Source organism: Sus scrofa, chromosome 9 (assembly GCF_054392235.1).
Source record: "Sus scrofa isolate SSC_HxYL_T2T_F1_AM1 chromosome 9, Sscrofa_HxYL_maternal_Yorkshire_Landrace_v2.0, whole genome shotgun sequence".
NCBI classification, from domain to species: domain Eukaryota; kingdom Metazoa; phylum Chordata; class Mammalia; order Artiodactyla; family Suidae; genus Sus; species Sus scrofa.
The window spans coordinates 38,293,801-38,312,430 of NC_139391.1; the positions used below are offsets into that span (position 1 = coordinate 38,293,801).

At 37.5% G+C, this 18,630-nt stretch overlaps 1 protein-coding gene across 6 annotated transcripts in view; it reads left to right on the plus strand.

Annotated features, from left to right (window-relative positions):
• Positions 1-18,630, plus strand: part of ZC3H12C (zinc finger CCCH-type containing 12C) — an 88,350-nt gene that overhangs the window by 35,257 nt on the left and 34,463 nt on the right. For all 6 annotated transcript variants that reach the window (XM_021102346.2, XM_005667309.4, XM_084975962.1 and 3 more), the window contains exon 2: positions 4,453-5,204. In XM_021102346.2, coding sequence (XP_020958005.1) covers positions 4,525-5,204 — 680 coding nt within the window. In that variant the 5' untranslated portion in view covers positions 4,453-4,524. The remainder of the gene's footprint in view (positions 1-4,452; positions 5,205-18,630) is intronic.

Here is an 18,630-nt window from a genome sequence, read left to right on the forward strand (position 1 = left end):
AACCAATCTGTTCAAAGGGACATCCTTCCTTTGTTAGCTAGAGGGATGCAGACAACAGCACTCCCTGAAATACAATGGTAATTAAATACACAGAGACTACAGCAGTAGGCATTCATTACATATTCATTATTTTATTTTCATTGTTCTCATACTATTACCCTTTGGATAATAACCAGAACCCACTCTATGGCTGTGTAACTTGACATTACAAACACATTGATTAAGCAAGTTTATGGTCTAAAATCCTTGATAAATATGACGTTCTTTAGAAGATTAAAAAAAATTACTTGATTTGAGATTTAGGATTCTGTAAGTTATCTAATGAGAACTTTCAGGAAAATCTCAGGGAATGGGGGAATGTTTATGTATGTAACAAATTTCCAGCAAATAGCCATTATATCATAAATTTTCTTTCTGCTCGTATAAAGCTTCTTTTTGGCAATTAAAATCATTACCATCACTTTACCATCTACAAAATTTAGCGTGTAAATTTAGTTCTTCAGCATTTACTATTATTTGATTTTTAAGTCATTAGGCTTTCAGCAAGAAAAATTGTTTTAGTTTCCAATACAAAATCTGAGGGAAATCTTTAGGTTTATTAATGTAGAAATTTGTTTTCTAAGTAAATAAATAAGTTTGCCTAGTACCTTTTGTGTTCATGAATATAGTATGTAAAGGCTAATTATAATGGATCCCTGACATAGAGCCTAAAAATTAGGCCATATGTCTTGGAGGTTTTTTTTGATAACTATGGGAGTATAAACACTGACCTATTTTGTGTATGAAACTTTGTGTTGCTTCTTTATGAAGTGAAGAAAATTACCCTTAATAATTAATAGCGGATGAATTTAAAGATGACATATATTTGCATTTGAGTAAATGGCAAGACTTAAAAGTCTAATAAATGGTTTAAAAGTTCAGGAGAAAAGTTTTTTCTCACTTACATGTAGGGAATTTTGTAATGTGATTGGAGTCTTTGCTATTTTTCTCAAAATTACATTGATGACTTTTAAGGCACTGAACAAAAATAAAGTTCATATATCATTCTTTGTTCTAAGATTTCTTATAATAATTCTTTCTAAGTTTTACACATTACATTAAGTAGTACTGCAGCCTATGAAAATATTTTTGTCAGTTTTTGAATCTTAAGACTAGCATTTACTTTTCTATTGAATGATTTCAAAATATTGCCAAATTCTATTTTTTTTTTAGTGGCAAATTAATTCAGGGGAATCTTTTACTGATTACAAGTGGATAAAGAAACATTTTAGAGATTCAAGTTTTAAAAACCAAATCTTTACCAGTTGGGTAATAAAAATAAGTTATTTCAAATTTTTATTATGTAGTGGAGAAAATATATGTAGCTTACATGCCTGGTAATTGAATTAATTTGTCCTTATATGTATATTTCATATTTAGTCTGTTGGTTTATAGGAACTAAAAATTATTTAACTGCTTGTTTAGTACAAGATGACATTGGGTAACTTTCCTTGAAGTAACCAATGAAATCTGAAAATGAAGAGAGGCCTTTCAATATGGAAAAAAAAGTTCAACCAGAATATTTTGAAAGTGACTTTGCCTAACAAAATTAGGTGTAAAATTTTTTAAGTAGTGTAGATGAAACTTACCCTTATAAATGTTAATATTAAAAATCATGTTAGCTCACTTGAAAACATTTTATTTAAATAATACATATAAATTATATGAATTATCACAAGTTAAAGGTGTGTGGTATTCATTAAATCCATTTGAATACAAATGAGTTTTATCTTGTTTAATATTATAAAAAGCAAACAACTGATAATCCCATTTTCTCCCTATTTAATCATTATAGCCATATAATAAAATTATATATCAGAACAGGTTTACATGGTGTCACCAACACTTTTTTTTATATTAGACTAAAAGTGATAAAGAATTAAATAAGTTTTTAGGTTGGATAATTTTCAGTTTATAAACTTTATAGTATTCAGTTTTGCTTCTTTGAAAAAAATGTGAAAATTAAGAATAATTCAGCTATGTTTTAAACATAACATTTCATGCTAATGTTCACCAGTGGCTGTATTTTTCATGAAGTATTCATCTTAGTTAAAACAGCCCAAAAGAAAAACACTACAGCTCAATATTAAAATAATATTTCCTAGTTCAATTCAGGGATTTGGTCAGTGAGTCATTATCTAGAAGAGTTATCTCACAACAGCACTTATGCAAAACCCAAACTTTTCAGGGGAGATCAAAAATGTTGCCCATTAAATACACTTCCTGCAGTCAGAGCAGATTGTGGGGTTTACAGAACAATGATGTCGGAGCTTCCAGATTGGTTTGGCAGCTGCATTGTTCTTGGAGGGTAAACCAGACGCACTTAAGTCCCAGTCTCTTTTATAGGCTTTTGTTCATACCAAATTATTCTTTCACTGTGCTAGCATTCATGATGGCACGTTAAAAGAGTGCCGCTTAGCAACCAGCTCTGGTTGCCAGGCAGCCCAGCTTCCAATAGGTTTTCCTTGTTTAAGATACTTTTGGTGGGAGCTCTACGAAGGCCACAGTGCAGATTTTTCTTTATAACTGTATCCCTTTATTAGGATGCTGTTGTGATTTGTTACTTGCATTATGGTGTCAGTATATTACAGTAGTTAATAAATCACTGAGTGTAAAGATTTGCTTTCAAAATCCCTTCCTTTAATTCTAAATAATTGGGCTCAGGCATATCCATATTAATAGAAAAAACTGAAATGGATACAGCTTTATAGTAAAACAGATGGATATAGAGGTCCTCTAAGGAATATTGCTGTTTATTACTGGTGCAATAATTCAGGAGCCAGAAAAGTGTGACGTTTCTTTAAAACTAACGAATGCTGTATTGGCAGAACAATGATAATAACGTTATCTGTCTTCTCAAGGGATAAAACCTGAAGAAACTCCTGTAGAAGTGTGTAGGAGTTCTACACTGAAGGAATTTTAAGTGTATTGTTATCAAGCTAGAGATTCTGTGTTCTCTTCTCTAGTATTTACCATCGTTAATATAATTTATCTCATTATGTAGAAATGCTTCGCTCTCTAATAAGTTCGCCAGATGCATTCAAATGTGTGACTTCTTAGAAAATCACTTCGCATTTTCTCTTAACATTTATATAATAGCTCCTTTCTAGTGTAAATAAGATGTTGAAGAGCTGTAGAATAAAATGTTTTTCCAATTTTCTTTTTTTAGGTTATTTAAATAGGTGTTTTATGACAGTCTCATATTCAGCCACCACCAGCTTACTAATATTATCCATGGATAGAACACTGGAATTGCCTTAATAAGTAAAGTACTGATGTGTATCTAGCCCTTACAATGTAGCAAAAAGAGAAAATAATTTTATTTTTGCTAACCTGTTCTTGGTAGAGAAGTAACAGCTATCCCCAGTAGACTATAAGGAAAATAATAAGACAGCAAAAGCATTTTAAAGAGTAAAAGCATTCCTGGTAGGGAAAGTAGAGAAGACGACTTTTTAACCGGATGCCAGATGCCAGTTAGCACATTACCTAATAGAATGCAGAAATATTTTCTGCCATAGAATTCAAGAAATTAAGATAACATTTATTCAGTGTACTTACTTGTTTGCTGCTAATTTTGTGTGGAATATTTCATTTCTATACTTTCTATAAATGTGCACAGAGTAAAAGCTTTTCCCCTGAGGTGAGGTAGACTGCAGTGTCCCTGGCACTTAATAAGGGCAGCACAGAATGGAGAGTGGCGCTCTGTTCCTCTTTCAACAGTCACAAAATAGAGGTGACCAGGGCAAAACTATTCATTTCTAAAGTGGAATATAATTCACTTTGTGATTGGCTAGTTCCTTGTTGGCTATTGTAGAATATGTCCTCTTTCTTCACGGTACCTAAATTATTTTTGCAAGTCTTTAGATTGTTTCAAGTGTGGCCCAGATTAATAGTAACCATTAAGTTATAATAGGTTAATGTTTTTCTTTCCACCTGGCTTCCTCTTTAAAAGAATTTTGCATATTTTTATGAGTTCTTTTAGAGAAAATGTACATAACCTCTCATAGCATATCTCAAATGTGCTTTTTAAAATAATATTCTGCGTGTCACTCTAGAAACATAGGCCTTTCTAACTGTGGGAAAATTTTCTTCAAGACGTCAAGATTGAGGAGCATCATGATAAAGCATATTGGGGAAAGCATGGGTTTGGAGTCAGACAAAACTGAGTAAAAAATCCATTTCTCTTCTCATTTATTCTGTTGTGTTGGAGGGAATACTTGGCCTAATTCCTCACTCTGTCAAGTGAAAAACAGAGCCTGATACTATCTTGGACTTGTGTTATGAGGACTGAGAGGGTGTCGACAAAATACAGAGGTGGTGTTCAATCATTGGGTAAATCTCTCCCAACGTCTTTATTGAAACAGACATGAACCAGTAAAAATGAAATTCTAAATATCCTACATTTTTCTCTAGGAATACGGGGTGCTTTGCATTCAAGAGTACAGAAAACACAGCAAAGTGGAGTCACGTACACGCAAGAGCTTCATGGGCTTGAAGGATCATCTGGGGCATGACCTAGGCCACCTTTATGTGGAGAGCACTGACCCACACTTAAGTACATCTGTACCTTGGTCAATGGTAGAAAAACCAACAATGGATAAAGTTAATTCCGAGAAGGAAGAAAAAGAGGTGTCTGAGGAGAATGCGAGCTCCGGTGACTCTGAAGAAAGCACAAATTCTGATAATGAGTCAGAACAATTGAGCAGCATTTCAGTAGAGCCATGTTTATTAACCAAGACTCACAGACAACTGCGCAGGTCTCCCTGTTTAGAGCCTCACTTACTCAAACACAGTGATATTTTGCAAGACTTTAAACCTGAGGAGTCCCAGACGACCACCAAGGAAATGAAGAAACCCCCCAATGTGGTGCGAGAATACCAAACGAAACTGGAGTTTGCACTTAAGTTAGGTTATTCTGAAGAACAGGTTCAGCTTGTGCTAAACAAACTTGGTACCGACGCTTTAATCAATGATATTTTGGGAGAACTTGTCAAACTTGGAAATAAAAGTGACGCGGAACAAACTGTCAGTACAATGAACAGTATAATTCGGGAAGCGTCTTCCCTGGAATCCCAGCGGTCAGAATCTCCAATGCAGGAGATTGTAACAGATGACGGGGAAAATCTGAGACCCATAGTTATTGATGGCAGCAATGTGGCAATGAGGTAGGTGGGGAAATCTTCACTAGATTTATTTCTAATTTAATTTTGTGCCTGTTTCTCTTCTAACAGTCAATAGTGAAGGCTGTTCTGTGTCCCGGCATTAGCTTTCCTATTTCTGATCCTTGGTTAGAAATCTCTTTTCTAATCTCTTGGTTCTCTCTCTACTTCTGGGGCAGTCAGCCATACTCATCTCATTTGTCCCTAAATAAAGAGCTCCTTTTCCCCAGATATGTCTCTTTTTTATCTCACCTGGGTAAAATTACTTTGGTATAAAGATTAGCATATGTTTCCAGTCCAAAGTTAAACAGTTTTTGTTTGTTTTGTTTTTTAGGCTGTACCTGAGGCATATGGAAGTTCCCAGGCTAGGGGTCCAATCAGAGCTGCAGCTGCCAGTCTACACCAACCCACAGCAGTGCGGGATCTGAGCCGAGTCTATGACCTACATCACAGCAACACCGGATCCTTAACCCACTGACCCGCAACCTCCCAGATACTAGTCAAGTTCGTTTCCACTGTGCCACAACGGGTACTTCTTAAACATTAGTTTTAATTAAAAAACTTGAGTATGATCATATGCAATAATTTTGAAATCTAGTGAGATTAATGACCTATTTCTACATGAAGCAAAATAACCACAGGGAAAAATCCCAATTCTTTTACAAAATTGTTTTTATTGATTTGGGAATAAATCAAAGCCATAATTTCAGGTGCCTTCTGTTCCATTTAAGAAAAGTAATTAAAATATTTTTTTAGGAACTGGGGGAAAGAAACAAAAGCAAAACTTCCATTGATGGTTTAAAACATAAAGTGCATTATAATTCAATTAGCATATAGTTAATTGCCCACAATCTTCAGAATACTGTGGGAATACAAAGAAGCAAAGGCATCAGTTCTTCTCTCTGAAAGCCTAAAATTTCATATATTGATTCTCAAGGTGATCTAAGGATAACTGCCAAAGAATTATCTGGGAAACTTGTTCTAACAAGTGTACATTCTAGAGCAGGGCTGTTCAATGGCAATATAATGTGAGGCACATGTATCATTTAAAATTTTCTGGTACCTACATTAAAAAATTAAAAAAAAAAACAAAAAACAAGTGAGGAGCTCCTGCTGTGGCTCAATTAGATCGACAGTGCCTTGGGAGCACTGGGAGGCAGGGTCTATGCCCAGCCTGGCCCAGTGGGTTAAGGATCCAGAATATCTTAATATGTGTTCAATAAAAGAAATTGTTCGTGAAATATTTTTGCAGTATTTCTTTCATACTAAGTTTTAAAATTGGGTGTGTTACCCTTATAGCACATCTCAGTTCAGACCAGTCATACTGCAAGTACAACATGCTGGACAGTGTGGTTCTAGAGACCTACCAGGTCCACACACAGACATACCACATGCACACAGAGAGCTACCAAGTCCACACACAGATCTGCCAAGTTGAAATGTAGCACAGGCATCTCCTTTTGTAACAAATACCCCCACCAATGATGCATACTGAAGTTCGAGAACCACCGTTTTTGGTAGGTGATAGCAAATATTTCTTCATAGAATATGAAAAGTGCCAATTGGGGAGTTCCCGTCATGCAGAAACAAATCTGACTAGTATCCATAAAGACACAGGTTCGATCCCAGGCCTTGTTCGGTGGGTTAAGGATCTGGCGTTGCTGTGGCTGTGGTGTAGGCCAGTGGCTGTAGCTCCGATTCAACCCCTAGCCTGGGAACCTCCATATGCTGCAAGTGCTGCCCTAAAAACACCACAAAAGAAAAGAAAAGAAAAGGGACCAATTTATAATCCTCAAAATAATGCTGCCTCCACCTGAAAGGTTTATCTTTTTTTTTAAAGCAAGTGAGATGGTATTTAAGTTACTTGCCCAAGGTAAAACATAATTCAAACCCAAATATGTCTGACTTCAGAGTCTAAACACTTCATCATATAATGAAAGGTAAGAAACAAGTTGAAAAGATTCAAGCCAGCTCTTCCAAGGCCTTGAATGCTAAACTAGAGAATTTAAACTTGGTTCTAATGCAAAGGTAACTGAAGATTTTCGAGGAGGGACATGTCAGGAGTAGAGTTGTGCCTTAAATGAGAATCTGGCTGTGATGTTATAGGAGGTAGGAGATCAATTTGAATGCAAACAAATCCTTCAGTAAAATAACCTCTGTATGGTCCAGTCTTTCCCAAACTTGGCCTTGAAATGATTTTTTTTTTTTCTTCTAAGAATCCAGAACTAGTGAACAATTACCTTTAGCAGAGTGATAACATGCAAAGCCAAAACACTGGAATCACCAGGTGAGAGAATAACGAAGGAAGGAAATACGTCCTGGAGAAACAACTTCAACCATAGCCACATACCAAAAGCATCCGAGGGGTTCTTTAAAATACATCTTAACAGGGCTCATTTCTCAGAGAATCTGATACGTGGGTTATGGTTGAGCCCAAATAGCTGTATGGTATTTTTTAAGTGCCAGGGTATTTCTGATGTATAATCCTAGTTGATAATCATTCAATGTAAAAAGTATGGACATCTATAGATTGGAAGGTTAGAAGAAACTAATGATCCAGGGGAAGAGTAGTGTGAAAAACACCAGTCTTTGAAAAAAGCTTATTGCTAGAAAAGCCAGTAGACACACAAATGCTGTCAACTCAAGGAAGAGGAGGCTTTAAGGGGAGAATATTCTGTGGGTAGAACCGAAAAAAGATCAGAGGGCACAGAAGTCCTTGTCCTCTAGAGTGCCATGTGGCATTCAAGAGAGAAACCCAGTTATAAGATGTCAAGAAACAAAGTAGAGCTAGACCCTTATCCTGGAAAGTTGACAGAGGAAGGGAAGGCAGTGGAGAAGAAGAGGTAGGAAAGGATTTTTAGTTTTGTGTTCAAGAATGGAGCTGTAAAAGCTGAGAGGCTGGAACCAGAGTCTCCACAGCAGAAATAATATGAGAGTTTAATTTTGGAGGCAATGTTCTGAAGGAAGAGACAAGAAAGATACCAGTGGAGAATTTGGCACTGGAGGTAAATACATTTGGGGTAGGCAGAAGTAGACCTTGGAGGGAAAAACAGCAGGAGATTTATAAAACTTAGAGCTCATAGAAATGAATTTTTAAATGGACATCAATGGACCAACTTACATGATAGAAACTGAGTTCCCAGTGTCAATGAAAAGTGCTTGGATAATTGAGAATTTGCATAACACTCTAAACTTTTACTTATCCCACATGATGAGATACAAAAATAAATGACATAATTAAGGCATTTCAAACAATCTCTTACGTTAAATTATTGAAAACAAACTTCTACCCCCCACACTATTTTGGTCCCACCCATTTCTCGCTACAAAGTAGGGACAGTGCAGATTTGATTTTTCCCTGCATCATCTATTTTAATCTGACACATAAACTGAGATGCCTCAGACGTTTCAGGAGAGGACAGGTGGGCAGAAAATTTTTATTATAGCAGCACTTTACTGTCAGTCATAATGAAATGTTGTACCATGTCCATAACTTTGAAAGTGTCAGAACTCATGAAAATTTTACATTCTGCTATTCATGAAATCTACAAAGTACAAAAGTCATTTAGAAATATTTTCTAGGGAGTTCCTGTTGTGGCTCAGTGGATTCCAAACCCAACTAGTATCCCTGAGAATGCAGGTTCGATCCCTGGCCTTGCTCAGTGGGTTAAGGATCTAGCGTTGCCATGAGCTATAGTGCAGGTCACAGACGGGGCTCAGATCCCAAGTTGCTGTGGCTGTGGCATGGGCTGGCAGCTGTAGCTCTGATTCGACCCCCTAGCCTGGGAACTTCCACATGCTCTTAAAAAAAAAAAAAAAGAAAGAAAAAAGCATATCTACTTTAGATTCAAAATTTTAATTTAACAGAAATGCAGAGATTTTACGCATTTCCTGTTCCATGGAAAACAATAAATATGTTTTTATATTTAAAATTAATGTCCTATTCTTGGTACTTTAGCAAATCTATTACATAATTTGTACACATCATCATAAATTATAATAAGTTGAGGGTGAGTTAAAAATTTAGTACTATTTTATTTCCTGATTTCTTAGGCAGATATATTCCATATATAAGATGAATATATTTTAGTTTCTTTTAAATGCTAGCCATGGAACTAACTTAAATGATTCTTTAGATGTAAATTAAAAGTAGGAAAGAAAGCCATATTTATTAAAATTATGAAAATAGACTTAAAAAATTAATTCTCTACATACTACCTTTGTGATTCTAAGTTGTTTAAATACTCCACTTGCAATTTTCAGAAATGCAAAAAGGGATACTCCAATCTTACAAACTTGTTATTAGAATTAAAGATAATTAACACCAAGTACCTGGCATATAATAGGTGCTCAGTAAATTAGTTATTACATTAAAGAGCTAGATTCTATATTTTAATCTAGAATATAGCAACTAATGTAATGAAAACTTAGTTGTTTCATTTTTTTTATTCAACAAGTAATAACAATTTAGCAGTCCATCTTATTCTTATGACCTATAGATAACTTTTAATTCTTCAAGTCTATATCATCAGTTGTTCAATGATTTCTACAGTTTTGTAAAGAAGACTTGGACTGTCAGATCTGAGTGAGTCCACAATTGCCCAGGGACAAGCCTTACATCCGTAATATACAGCGTAGGTCCCCAATCTGCAGGGATCCTGTGTTGCCTTGCAGGGAGCACGCTTCTGCTTACAGCTTATTAATATCTTCTTAAAAATTGTGCCACAGTGATAGAAGTTCTGGGCACATTTGTTGAATAAACAGTTCACCCCAAATTGACACATACCTAAATCATAGTCTAGCATAATTGTGATCACAATTTCATTGTGAGATACAGGAACACAGAAGACAGAAATATTCAAAAATAGAAAAGAGAGTAAACTTAGTTTAGAGAAAGCCTTCAACTTCTGCATAAAGGTTCTTGGTTTCTGAAATATGAAACAGAATGCAATGTATATCTACTGGAACTGGACTAACAAATACTGGCAAAAAGCTGCAGTTAATTTTAATTCTTAAAAAAGCAAAAACCTCTCAGTAATGTAGCTAATTGGTCATTCAGCAAATTCGCCTCTTTTCTTAATAGGTCAGATACTTGATAATATAGATATAACATGAAATGTATACTCTAGAAATAAAGCATAAGTAATATTTATCATGTTTCTGAAATGAAATTCTCATAATATTGTGATTCTTTTTTATTTCCTCCAAGTAACTTAACAATTCTTCAAAACATTAGACCCCATTGTGGGAGTTCTTGTCGTGGCACAGTGGGAAAAAATCAGACTAGTAACCGTGAGGTTGTAGGTTTAATCCCTGGCCTTGCTCAGTGGGTAAAGGATCCCGGCATTGCTGAGAGCTGTGGTGTAGGTTATAGACTCAGCTTGTATCCTGCATTGCTGTGATGTAGGCCGGCAGCTGTAGCTCCAATTCATCCCCTAGCCTCAGGGATGCAGCAAGTTCTGCCGTAAAAAGCCAAAAAAAACAAACAGAAAACCCATTAGACCCCATTAAACCTGAGGTAGTTCAGTATGGAGTATAGAATTAGTCTCTATCCACAGGTATCCAATAGTTTAAATTCATTTTTCCTTAAGCAAGTCCAATGTTTTAATTTACCTGTGATTTTAGGTCTGGATGACTTAATTTCTTCAGTATGTTTCCTTGACATAGTCACCTGACTTCATTAAAATTTTATCTCCATATTCTACTTCAGCTTCTGCAAATATATGAAGTAAGAGTGGTGAACGCTGAAGTCATTTTCTTAAAGTCTCAACAGAAATCAGAGCCAGAATATGAACAGAAAAATGCCCAAGATGTGATAACTTTAATTTATAGCAAGAACAGTGGGAGTTCCTTGGTGGCCTATCAGTTAAGAAATCGGCATTGTCATAGCAGTGACTTAGGTTTGATCCCTGGCCCAGGAACGTCCACCTGCCCATGGGCATGGCCAAAAACAAGAATAGTAAGCAAGGCTTCAATGTTTATAAAATACAAGCAGAATTTAGCAGCTTGTGTAAGAGGGATTTATTTATATAGATTAATCATTTTAAAGGCACAAGGCTATATGGACTTGAGAACTCCAGTCAGTGTGAATTTGAATGCTGAAAGCCGTCTTGCCTGGGCTCCGAAACTTGCCTTCTGTCGTTTTGTGGGTTTGCTGTCCTGCTGCCTATTTACTATTTTAGTACAGACTTGTCTTATAGTCAGTAAAATCCTCCTGGACACCGACTCCAAGTGTTTTGAGTAGACTACCGGTGTGAGACTACAGCTTGCCAGAGTTCACTCAAATTTAGTTTCAGCTCTCAACAAAAATGTGTCAAAATTAGGTGTGGTGGACCTGCATGGTCCAGTACAGTGACCACTGGCCACTGTGGCTGTTGAGCTCTTGAAATCTGTCTCCAAATTGCGGTTTTCTGTATATGTAAAATACGTTTCAGATTTTTAAAACTTCATGGAAAAATACGTGTATTATATCAGCAACTTTTTATGCTGATTATATGTTAGAATGATAGTTTTTGGGTTAAATAGTTCACTAAAATTAACTTCACTTGCATTTTACATTTTAAAATGTGCTATCCTAGGTCATTTAAAATTATGTATGTGGTTCATATTATACTTCTATTGGATATCTGTTCAGCGAAATGTTTTTTAAGTCCCAACTGTAGTAGAGGCTTAACATTAATTGAAGGACAGCTTAATTTCCCTCTAGATGAGTCCTGTAGGTACTAACAGGTTAATTGGTTGGGTCCCAGTTCTCTTACTCTCTTAAAGAAAATCCTTAGAGGGAGTTCCCATCATGGCTCAGCAGGTTAAGAACCCAACTAGTCTCCATGAGGATGCAGGTTCAATCCCTGGCCTCACTCAGTGGGTTAAGGATCTGGCATTGCCACGAGCTGTGGTGTAGGTCTAAGATGGGGCTCGTATCTGGTGTTGCTGTCATTGTGGTGTAGGCCTCAGCTGCAGCTCTGATTCATCCCTAGCCTGGGAACTTCCCTATGCTGCAGGTGCAGCTGTAAAAAGAAAAAAAAAAAAAAAAAGAAAGAAAGAAAGAGAGGAAGAGAAGATCCTTAGATACTATGAAAAGAATCAGATAATCAGAACTAGTTTTTTTTCTGTACTTAAATTATATCAGTGTGGAGTCTGGCCAAGACAGATACTAGCTATACTCTACAGCATCTCTCCATAACCCTAAGTATATACTTCTACTTGTCATCAATCATGAAGTTTATCTTTTTTGGCCCCACCCATGGCATATGAAAGTTCCCAGACCAGGGATGGAACCCATGCCTAGCAGCGACCCCAGCCAGTGCAATGACAATGCTGGATCCTAAACCTGCTGTACGACAAAGGAAGTCCAATCATGAATTTTAACAGATGAATGGTCAGTAAGCTTTCCTGTTATTTCAAATGTTCTTATTTAAACCTTAACCTAGGATGGGACATTCCCATCATGGCTAGTGGTTAACAAACCCAACTAGGAACCCAGTGAGGTTGTGGGTTCATTTGCTGGCCTTGCTCAGTGGGTTAAGCATTCAGCGTTGCTGTCAGCTGTGGTGTAGGTCGCAGATGAGGCTCGGATCTGGTGTTGCTGTGGCTCTGGTGTAGGCCGGCAGCTGTAGCTCGGATTAGACCCCTAGCCCGGGAACCTCCATATGACGCAGGTGCAGCCCCCTAAAAAAAGCGGGGAAAAAAATAAATAAAAAACCTTTTCCTAGGAAATAGCAACATTAGTATTCCTATTACACATGAATAAAGTTCATAATGAATTTAACTAGTTTTACCAATTATAAGAAATAGGAAATGTTACCCAATTATAAGAAATAGGAGGAGACAGGATTAAGACGGCAGAATAGAAGGACTGGAGCTCAACTTCTCTCCTAAAAACAAAATTACAACCAAATGCTGAGCAATCTTCGACCAAATGGACCGGAAACTTTTAAAAAGATATCCTACTCCAGAAGATATAGGAAAAAGTGATTCAAGTCCATGTTTTCCACTTCTGTTAATATTGAAGACATTTTTACATCTACTTAACATCTCCTTAGATATGTTCTCTTCATTGTGTTTAGACTAATGACCCACTTGGATCTAGATTAGCTCAGTGTGTTTCCTGTTATTAATTTTGGCTTCAAATTATGGACCTTATAAGGTTAGGAAATCTTTCTCCTTTCCTTTTTCCTTACCCTTTTCCATTCTGTAAACTCTCTTGGCCACACTGCCACTGTGTCCGTACCAGGAGGGTAATAGCTATTTCATGTTAAGACAGCCGCTATAATTTTGATGCTGAAATTTTCTTTGTCCCAAATCAAAATTTTTCAGACTTTTAATTTCTTTCAAATCGATACAACAATCCTTCTAATCTTGCAAGGAAGCCTGGTATTTAAAACAAACAAAAGCACAGAATTTGAATTGGAGGATTTAGGTGGGGGCTGTGTTCCCCAATTAAAAATCCCCTTTCTTGCTCCCTAGAAGGGCCTCTGAGCCACTCGGTGGGATTTATTTGAAACACAACTTGATAAACATTGCTTAAGTTATCTGTAACAAGGAAACATAAATTTAGTTTTCTGTGCACAAGGTTTAGGATCGAAGTGCTTGGTGCAATAGGGAAGACATCAGAGATTAAAAGCTGAGTAGCTATAAAAGTGCCAGAATAGGCATAAAGCAATCATTATGAGCCTTCAATAGAAAAGAAAAACTTCTAGATGCCCATGAGTCAGCACACAGGATTCATTATAGGTTCTCAAATACAATATGAAATTTAGTTAGGCTACAATGATGGGAAGTAAAATATCCCCTTCTATTTTGAAGAGGATATCCAGGAGTTCCCTTGTGGCTCAGTAAGTTAAGGATCTGGCTTTATCACTGCAGTATCTCGGGTTGGTGCTCTGGTGCAGGTTTGATCCCTGGTCCAGGAACTTCCACATGCCACAAGTGCAGCCAAAAAAAAAAAAAGATGCTCTCCAGCTGCACTCCCTCCCTGCCTAAGGAACACGGAATAGGCGTAACCATCATCAAACATCAGAAAGGCATTTGTGTTTAAAAGTGTCCTTTAAACTTTCATCTATCCAACATGGTTATGTACAGTCAGGCCTAAGAATTGAAAAAATAAAATCATCCACTACTTGAAGAGCACCTAGGTTTATTAATAATTTAGTGTTTAATAAATATTTTTATTATTATATTTATATAATTAACTGTATCTAAATTTGAAGAACTTTGGCACTGGAGATTCAAATATGGTTTTCCAGTTTAAAAGGATACTTTTAACTCATATTTTTCATTGTAGGCACTTCACTAACAAACTTGTATCCTTATCACTATATATGTAGCTTGATATACTGACCCATTAAAGTCACAAGTTTTGTAATCATACTTGAATCTTCCAGTGAAGGGTATAGCAACCTTGTGGGTCAAGTTTTGGGCTTCAATAAAAGATGATATAGAGAAGGTTATTTAAAAAAAAGCAGTGAGTTTGTATTTTGAGTCCCCTAATTACCTTGATCTCTTTTTGGTTTCTTTTAAAAATTAAAACTGTTTAGTGCTCTCCACACATCAAACACATTGATCTAAAAAGCACATTTTACTATCAGTGGTGAGATTAAAACTATTAAAGATTTAATGGTTTCATTTTCATTCCAAAGTAGGCTTTTTTCCATTTTCTAAAAATTAGAACCAAAGGGCCATAAGAAAGTGAAGGAACTCACACTTGTTGAAGCCTTCTGTGCACCATGTGCTTGGCTGGGTGCTCTGTGGGTGGTACCTTGTTCAGTTCTCATAACCCTGTAACCTTGGTGGGATTATCTCCATTTTAAATAGGAGAAACTTGCCAAGGTCACACAGAGAGGTACCAAAGAAAATACTTAAATTCATGGCTGATTCCAGACACTGTATTATTTTCATTGTTTTGGCCTATTCATGAATAGCCACGTCTATTTAGCAGTAGTATTAGTAGTATTATTACTGTTATATAATTAGTAGCGCTAATTTAATATTAGTAGTCCTAAAAATGCCACTCGAGGTGTGATTTTTACAGTTAGTTTTTAGATGACTTATGGGAAAACTTTTAAGAATGACTTTCCTGGGGAGTTCCTTCGTGGCGCAGCAGAAATGAATCCAACTAGGAACCATGAGGTTGTGGGTTCGATCCCTGGCCTTGCTCAGTGGGTTAAGGATCCAGGCGTTGCCGTGAGCTGTGGTGTAGGTCAAAGGTGCGGCTTGGATCTGGTGTGGCTGTGGTGTAGGCCGGCAGCTATAGCTCCAATTCAACCCCTAGCCTGGGAATCTCCACGTGCCACAGGGTGCGGCCCTAAAAAGCAAAAAAAAAGAATGGCTTTCCTTTGATCTTATAAAGGATATACTTACTACATACATTTTAGAAAATAAGAAAATAAAAATTACCTATGATTTCCAAGGTTCTTTGCAAGCATCATAAGTAATATATTAATTCAAAGCAATTGCTCCAACTAAAGCAAAATCAAATTTGAGGAAATAAAAGAAAATTGGTAAAAGACTCCTTATTTCTTCCTGTTTTTTTCAATGCCATGAAAAGAATTGAAAAGAATTAAGAAGAAGTGGTCCTCTTTGATAGATGCCTTCATTCCCTTTTTAGGTTTCTCCAGTTTTTTCAGTTGCTCCCTGTGTCTACCACGGGAAGATAACAGTTATGGTTCTAAAATGACCCTTCCGGTCCTGTGGTTAACCTAGTTAATGATATATATATTTATATATAACTATGTATGTGTTATATATAAATATGTATATTATTTGTACATATAATATATGTAATATACATACATAGCTATGATATGTATATATTTATATATAATACATGAAATTATATTTCCTAGATAAGGTACATGGAATGATTCACCCATTTTCCTGCTCGTCTCGGTCCTGTATTGAGGCAAACTACATTAAACTATATGGTCCCCTGAATTTTTCTCTGCATTACAAAATTGCCTTTATAATTTATTACCCATCACAGGTGTCTAATTTAATGGCACATAATAAGCAAGTGTGTTTCAGAGCTCTCTAGTGGAAAGAGTATATGGTGTAGCGAACATCATCTTAGTTTGAGTGCTTATGGAATTGCCCTTCTGTCAAAGACAGAAAAGTAGAATTGAGGGGCTTTTCAAATATGTTGTTGTATATATGAATAAATAAAAGTGAGATCAAGTAAATTTATAGAATAATGAAAAGTTATGATAGCACAAGTCTTATGAAGAAAATGTTTGTCAAGATAATTTGTGTTCATTTTAACTTCCCTTGGTTTCCAGTTTGTAGTTCACTAGAAGTTGCCTATGTCTGAAAACTCTGTGTGTGGGAGCCCCTGGATAGAAGTAATGGGACATGGGTTACCCCAATCCAGACCTGTGTAGCCCTTTTCACAGCTTGGTCTGCAAATTAATTTCATCTTATTGTCTAGAATAAGCTCTACAATGAACTACAGAAATCTGTCAGGGAAGTCGCAGTGACTGATAAACCAGCAGTTAGTTTCCTGTGTGGCAAGTTAATCGCCATTGATACTAGAAAACCTCCCATTCAAAATCTGGCCCATGGCACACAGACCTCTGCACATATTCACTCACTCAGGTGCCTCCTCTCCCAAGAGTTTTAAAAGTCCTCTACTTGAAGTATGGAATATGGTAGCCGTTGGTTTATACAGGAGGTCTCGTCCCATCAGTCTGTCCTATCTTATTTGCTCTTCACCCCAGAAAAGTGTCTGCTCCCTTTTGTGATGGTCCATACGCCAGTTAGAAAAGAATTTCCAGACTGAGTGGGGCGAAGAGAAAGACGAGTTCGTTGAGACAAGAAGCGCTGCCAGCACAGCGGGTTGACTTCCTGATGATCAGGAAAAGCTGACCCCCAGTGCACCTTTGTCTATTTTTGTAGCCCAGGAACAAAGAAGAGAGGAGAGGTCTTAGGGTACATTTGCTGATTGGTTGGGAACAAATATTTTCCTATGGGGCAGGGAGAGGAACAGGCCAACCCCTTTCCTTCTTCGGGGCGGGAGCGGAGCCGGCCAGGCTGCCCAGGAGGAACTCAAGAGCTTTGTAACAATTGCACTGGAGCCATGAGGGTCTGGTAATTTTTATCTCGGCAACATTAACATCCTGAGACTCTATGAGTTTATCTCATTGGAGAGGCCTTGGAGTCCCACACCTTTGTGAATAACTCAAACTAGGCACATGGCCCTGAAATCTCAAATTTCTTTTTGTCTTCACTTTTCTCCATTTCCCCCCCAAACTAGATTACTGTGGCCAGTACCTGGGAAGCGATCCTTTGTGGTACAGACACCTTTTCTCTTTCTTGTGCTTGAATTCCAGCAACAAGGCTACCACGAGAGTAGAGGGGATTAAGGGTATATTCTGATCCACCCCTGAATCACCCCCATTAATTTGGAAAACGCCCCGGTGAACCACCGATGGCGATCACTAGGGCACTCAGGCAGCGGCAGTGCTGCAGCTTCTCCCAGGCTGTCTTCTGCACAAAGACTTTGGAGTGCACCCTCAGCAGCGCATCACAGTGGGTGTCCAAGGCCTTAGGGGTAGCCTGGGTTGTTGGAGAAGGTGCCTGAGGCCACCACACTCCCCTTGCCCCTATCCTGCCTGTCCTGTCAGCCAGGCAGGCTCATCCGAGACAACCCTCCAGCATCCGCCGGTATCACGCACAGGGCTGTAAACTGAAAACACGCAGGAGAAAACTTTGGCACATTTTCACATCTTTCCAAGGCACCGGAAGATAACTCTTAGGATAGATATCAGCTAGGGGAAGGGGCGTGGTACTCTTACTACATCTGATCCACCCAGTAGTACCGGATAATTTCTAGGAAGCATGAGTCCCTGGAGCTCCACACTGAGGTGAAAACTAGGTTGGTTGGTTTGTGTGGCGCTGTAGTTTCAGGCTCATTTTGCTGTTCGGCAGCCTGACTCCTTTTGTTTGCCCTTCCTTCCAAGTTAGTGCTTATAGGTTATCTTGCCTTAATGCTAGACAGTCTCTTACTCAAATTCTCCGAGTCCTTTTCCTTCCTCTGAGTCATGTCTGCTTCCTTGGCTGTGTTTTGCATATTGAGTGTAGGGGAATCTTGGAGGTGGCATGCACGCCAGAACATACAAGTCAGGCGGGCAGCTCTCCTCCTTCCAAAGGGAAGTTATGCCCAGATCCTGAAGCCCTTGGGAACCATCAGTCCAAGAGGTCATCCTCTCCTCCTTCTCGGCCCCAGATTGAAGCAGAGAAGGGCTGAGAAAGGTGCTTTCAGTTTGTTGATCTCTTCCTTCACTTTTTTTTTTATTCATTCTTTTTGGGCTGTCCAGTTCACTCTTTCATTTATTTCCTGAGAGCCAGAGATACAATGATCTTTTTATTTTAAGTAGGGTTTTCCTAAATATAAATATACCAATCTGTCTACTTCAAATGAGCTTTCCTTTGGCCATTT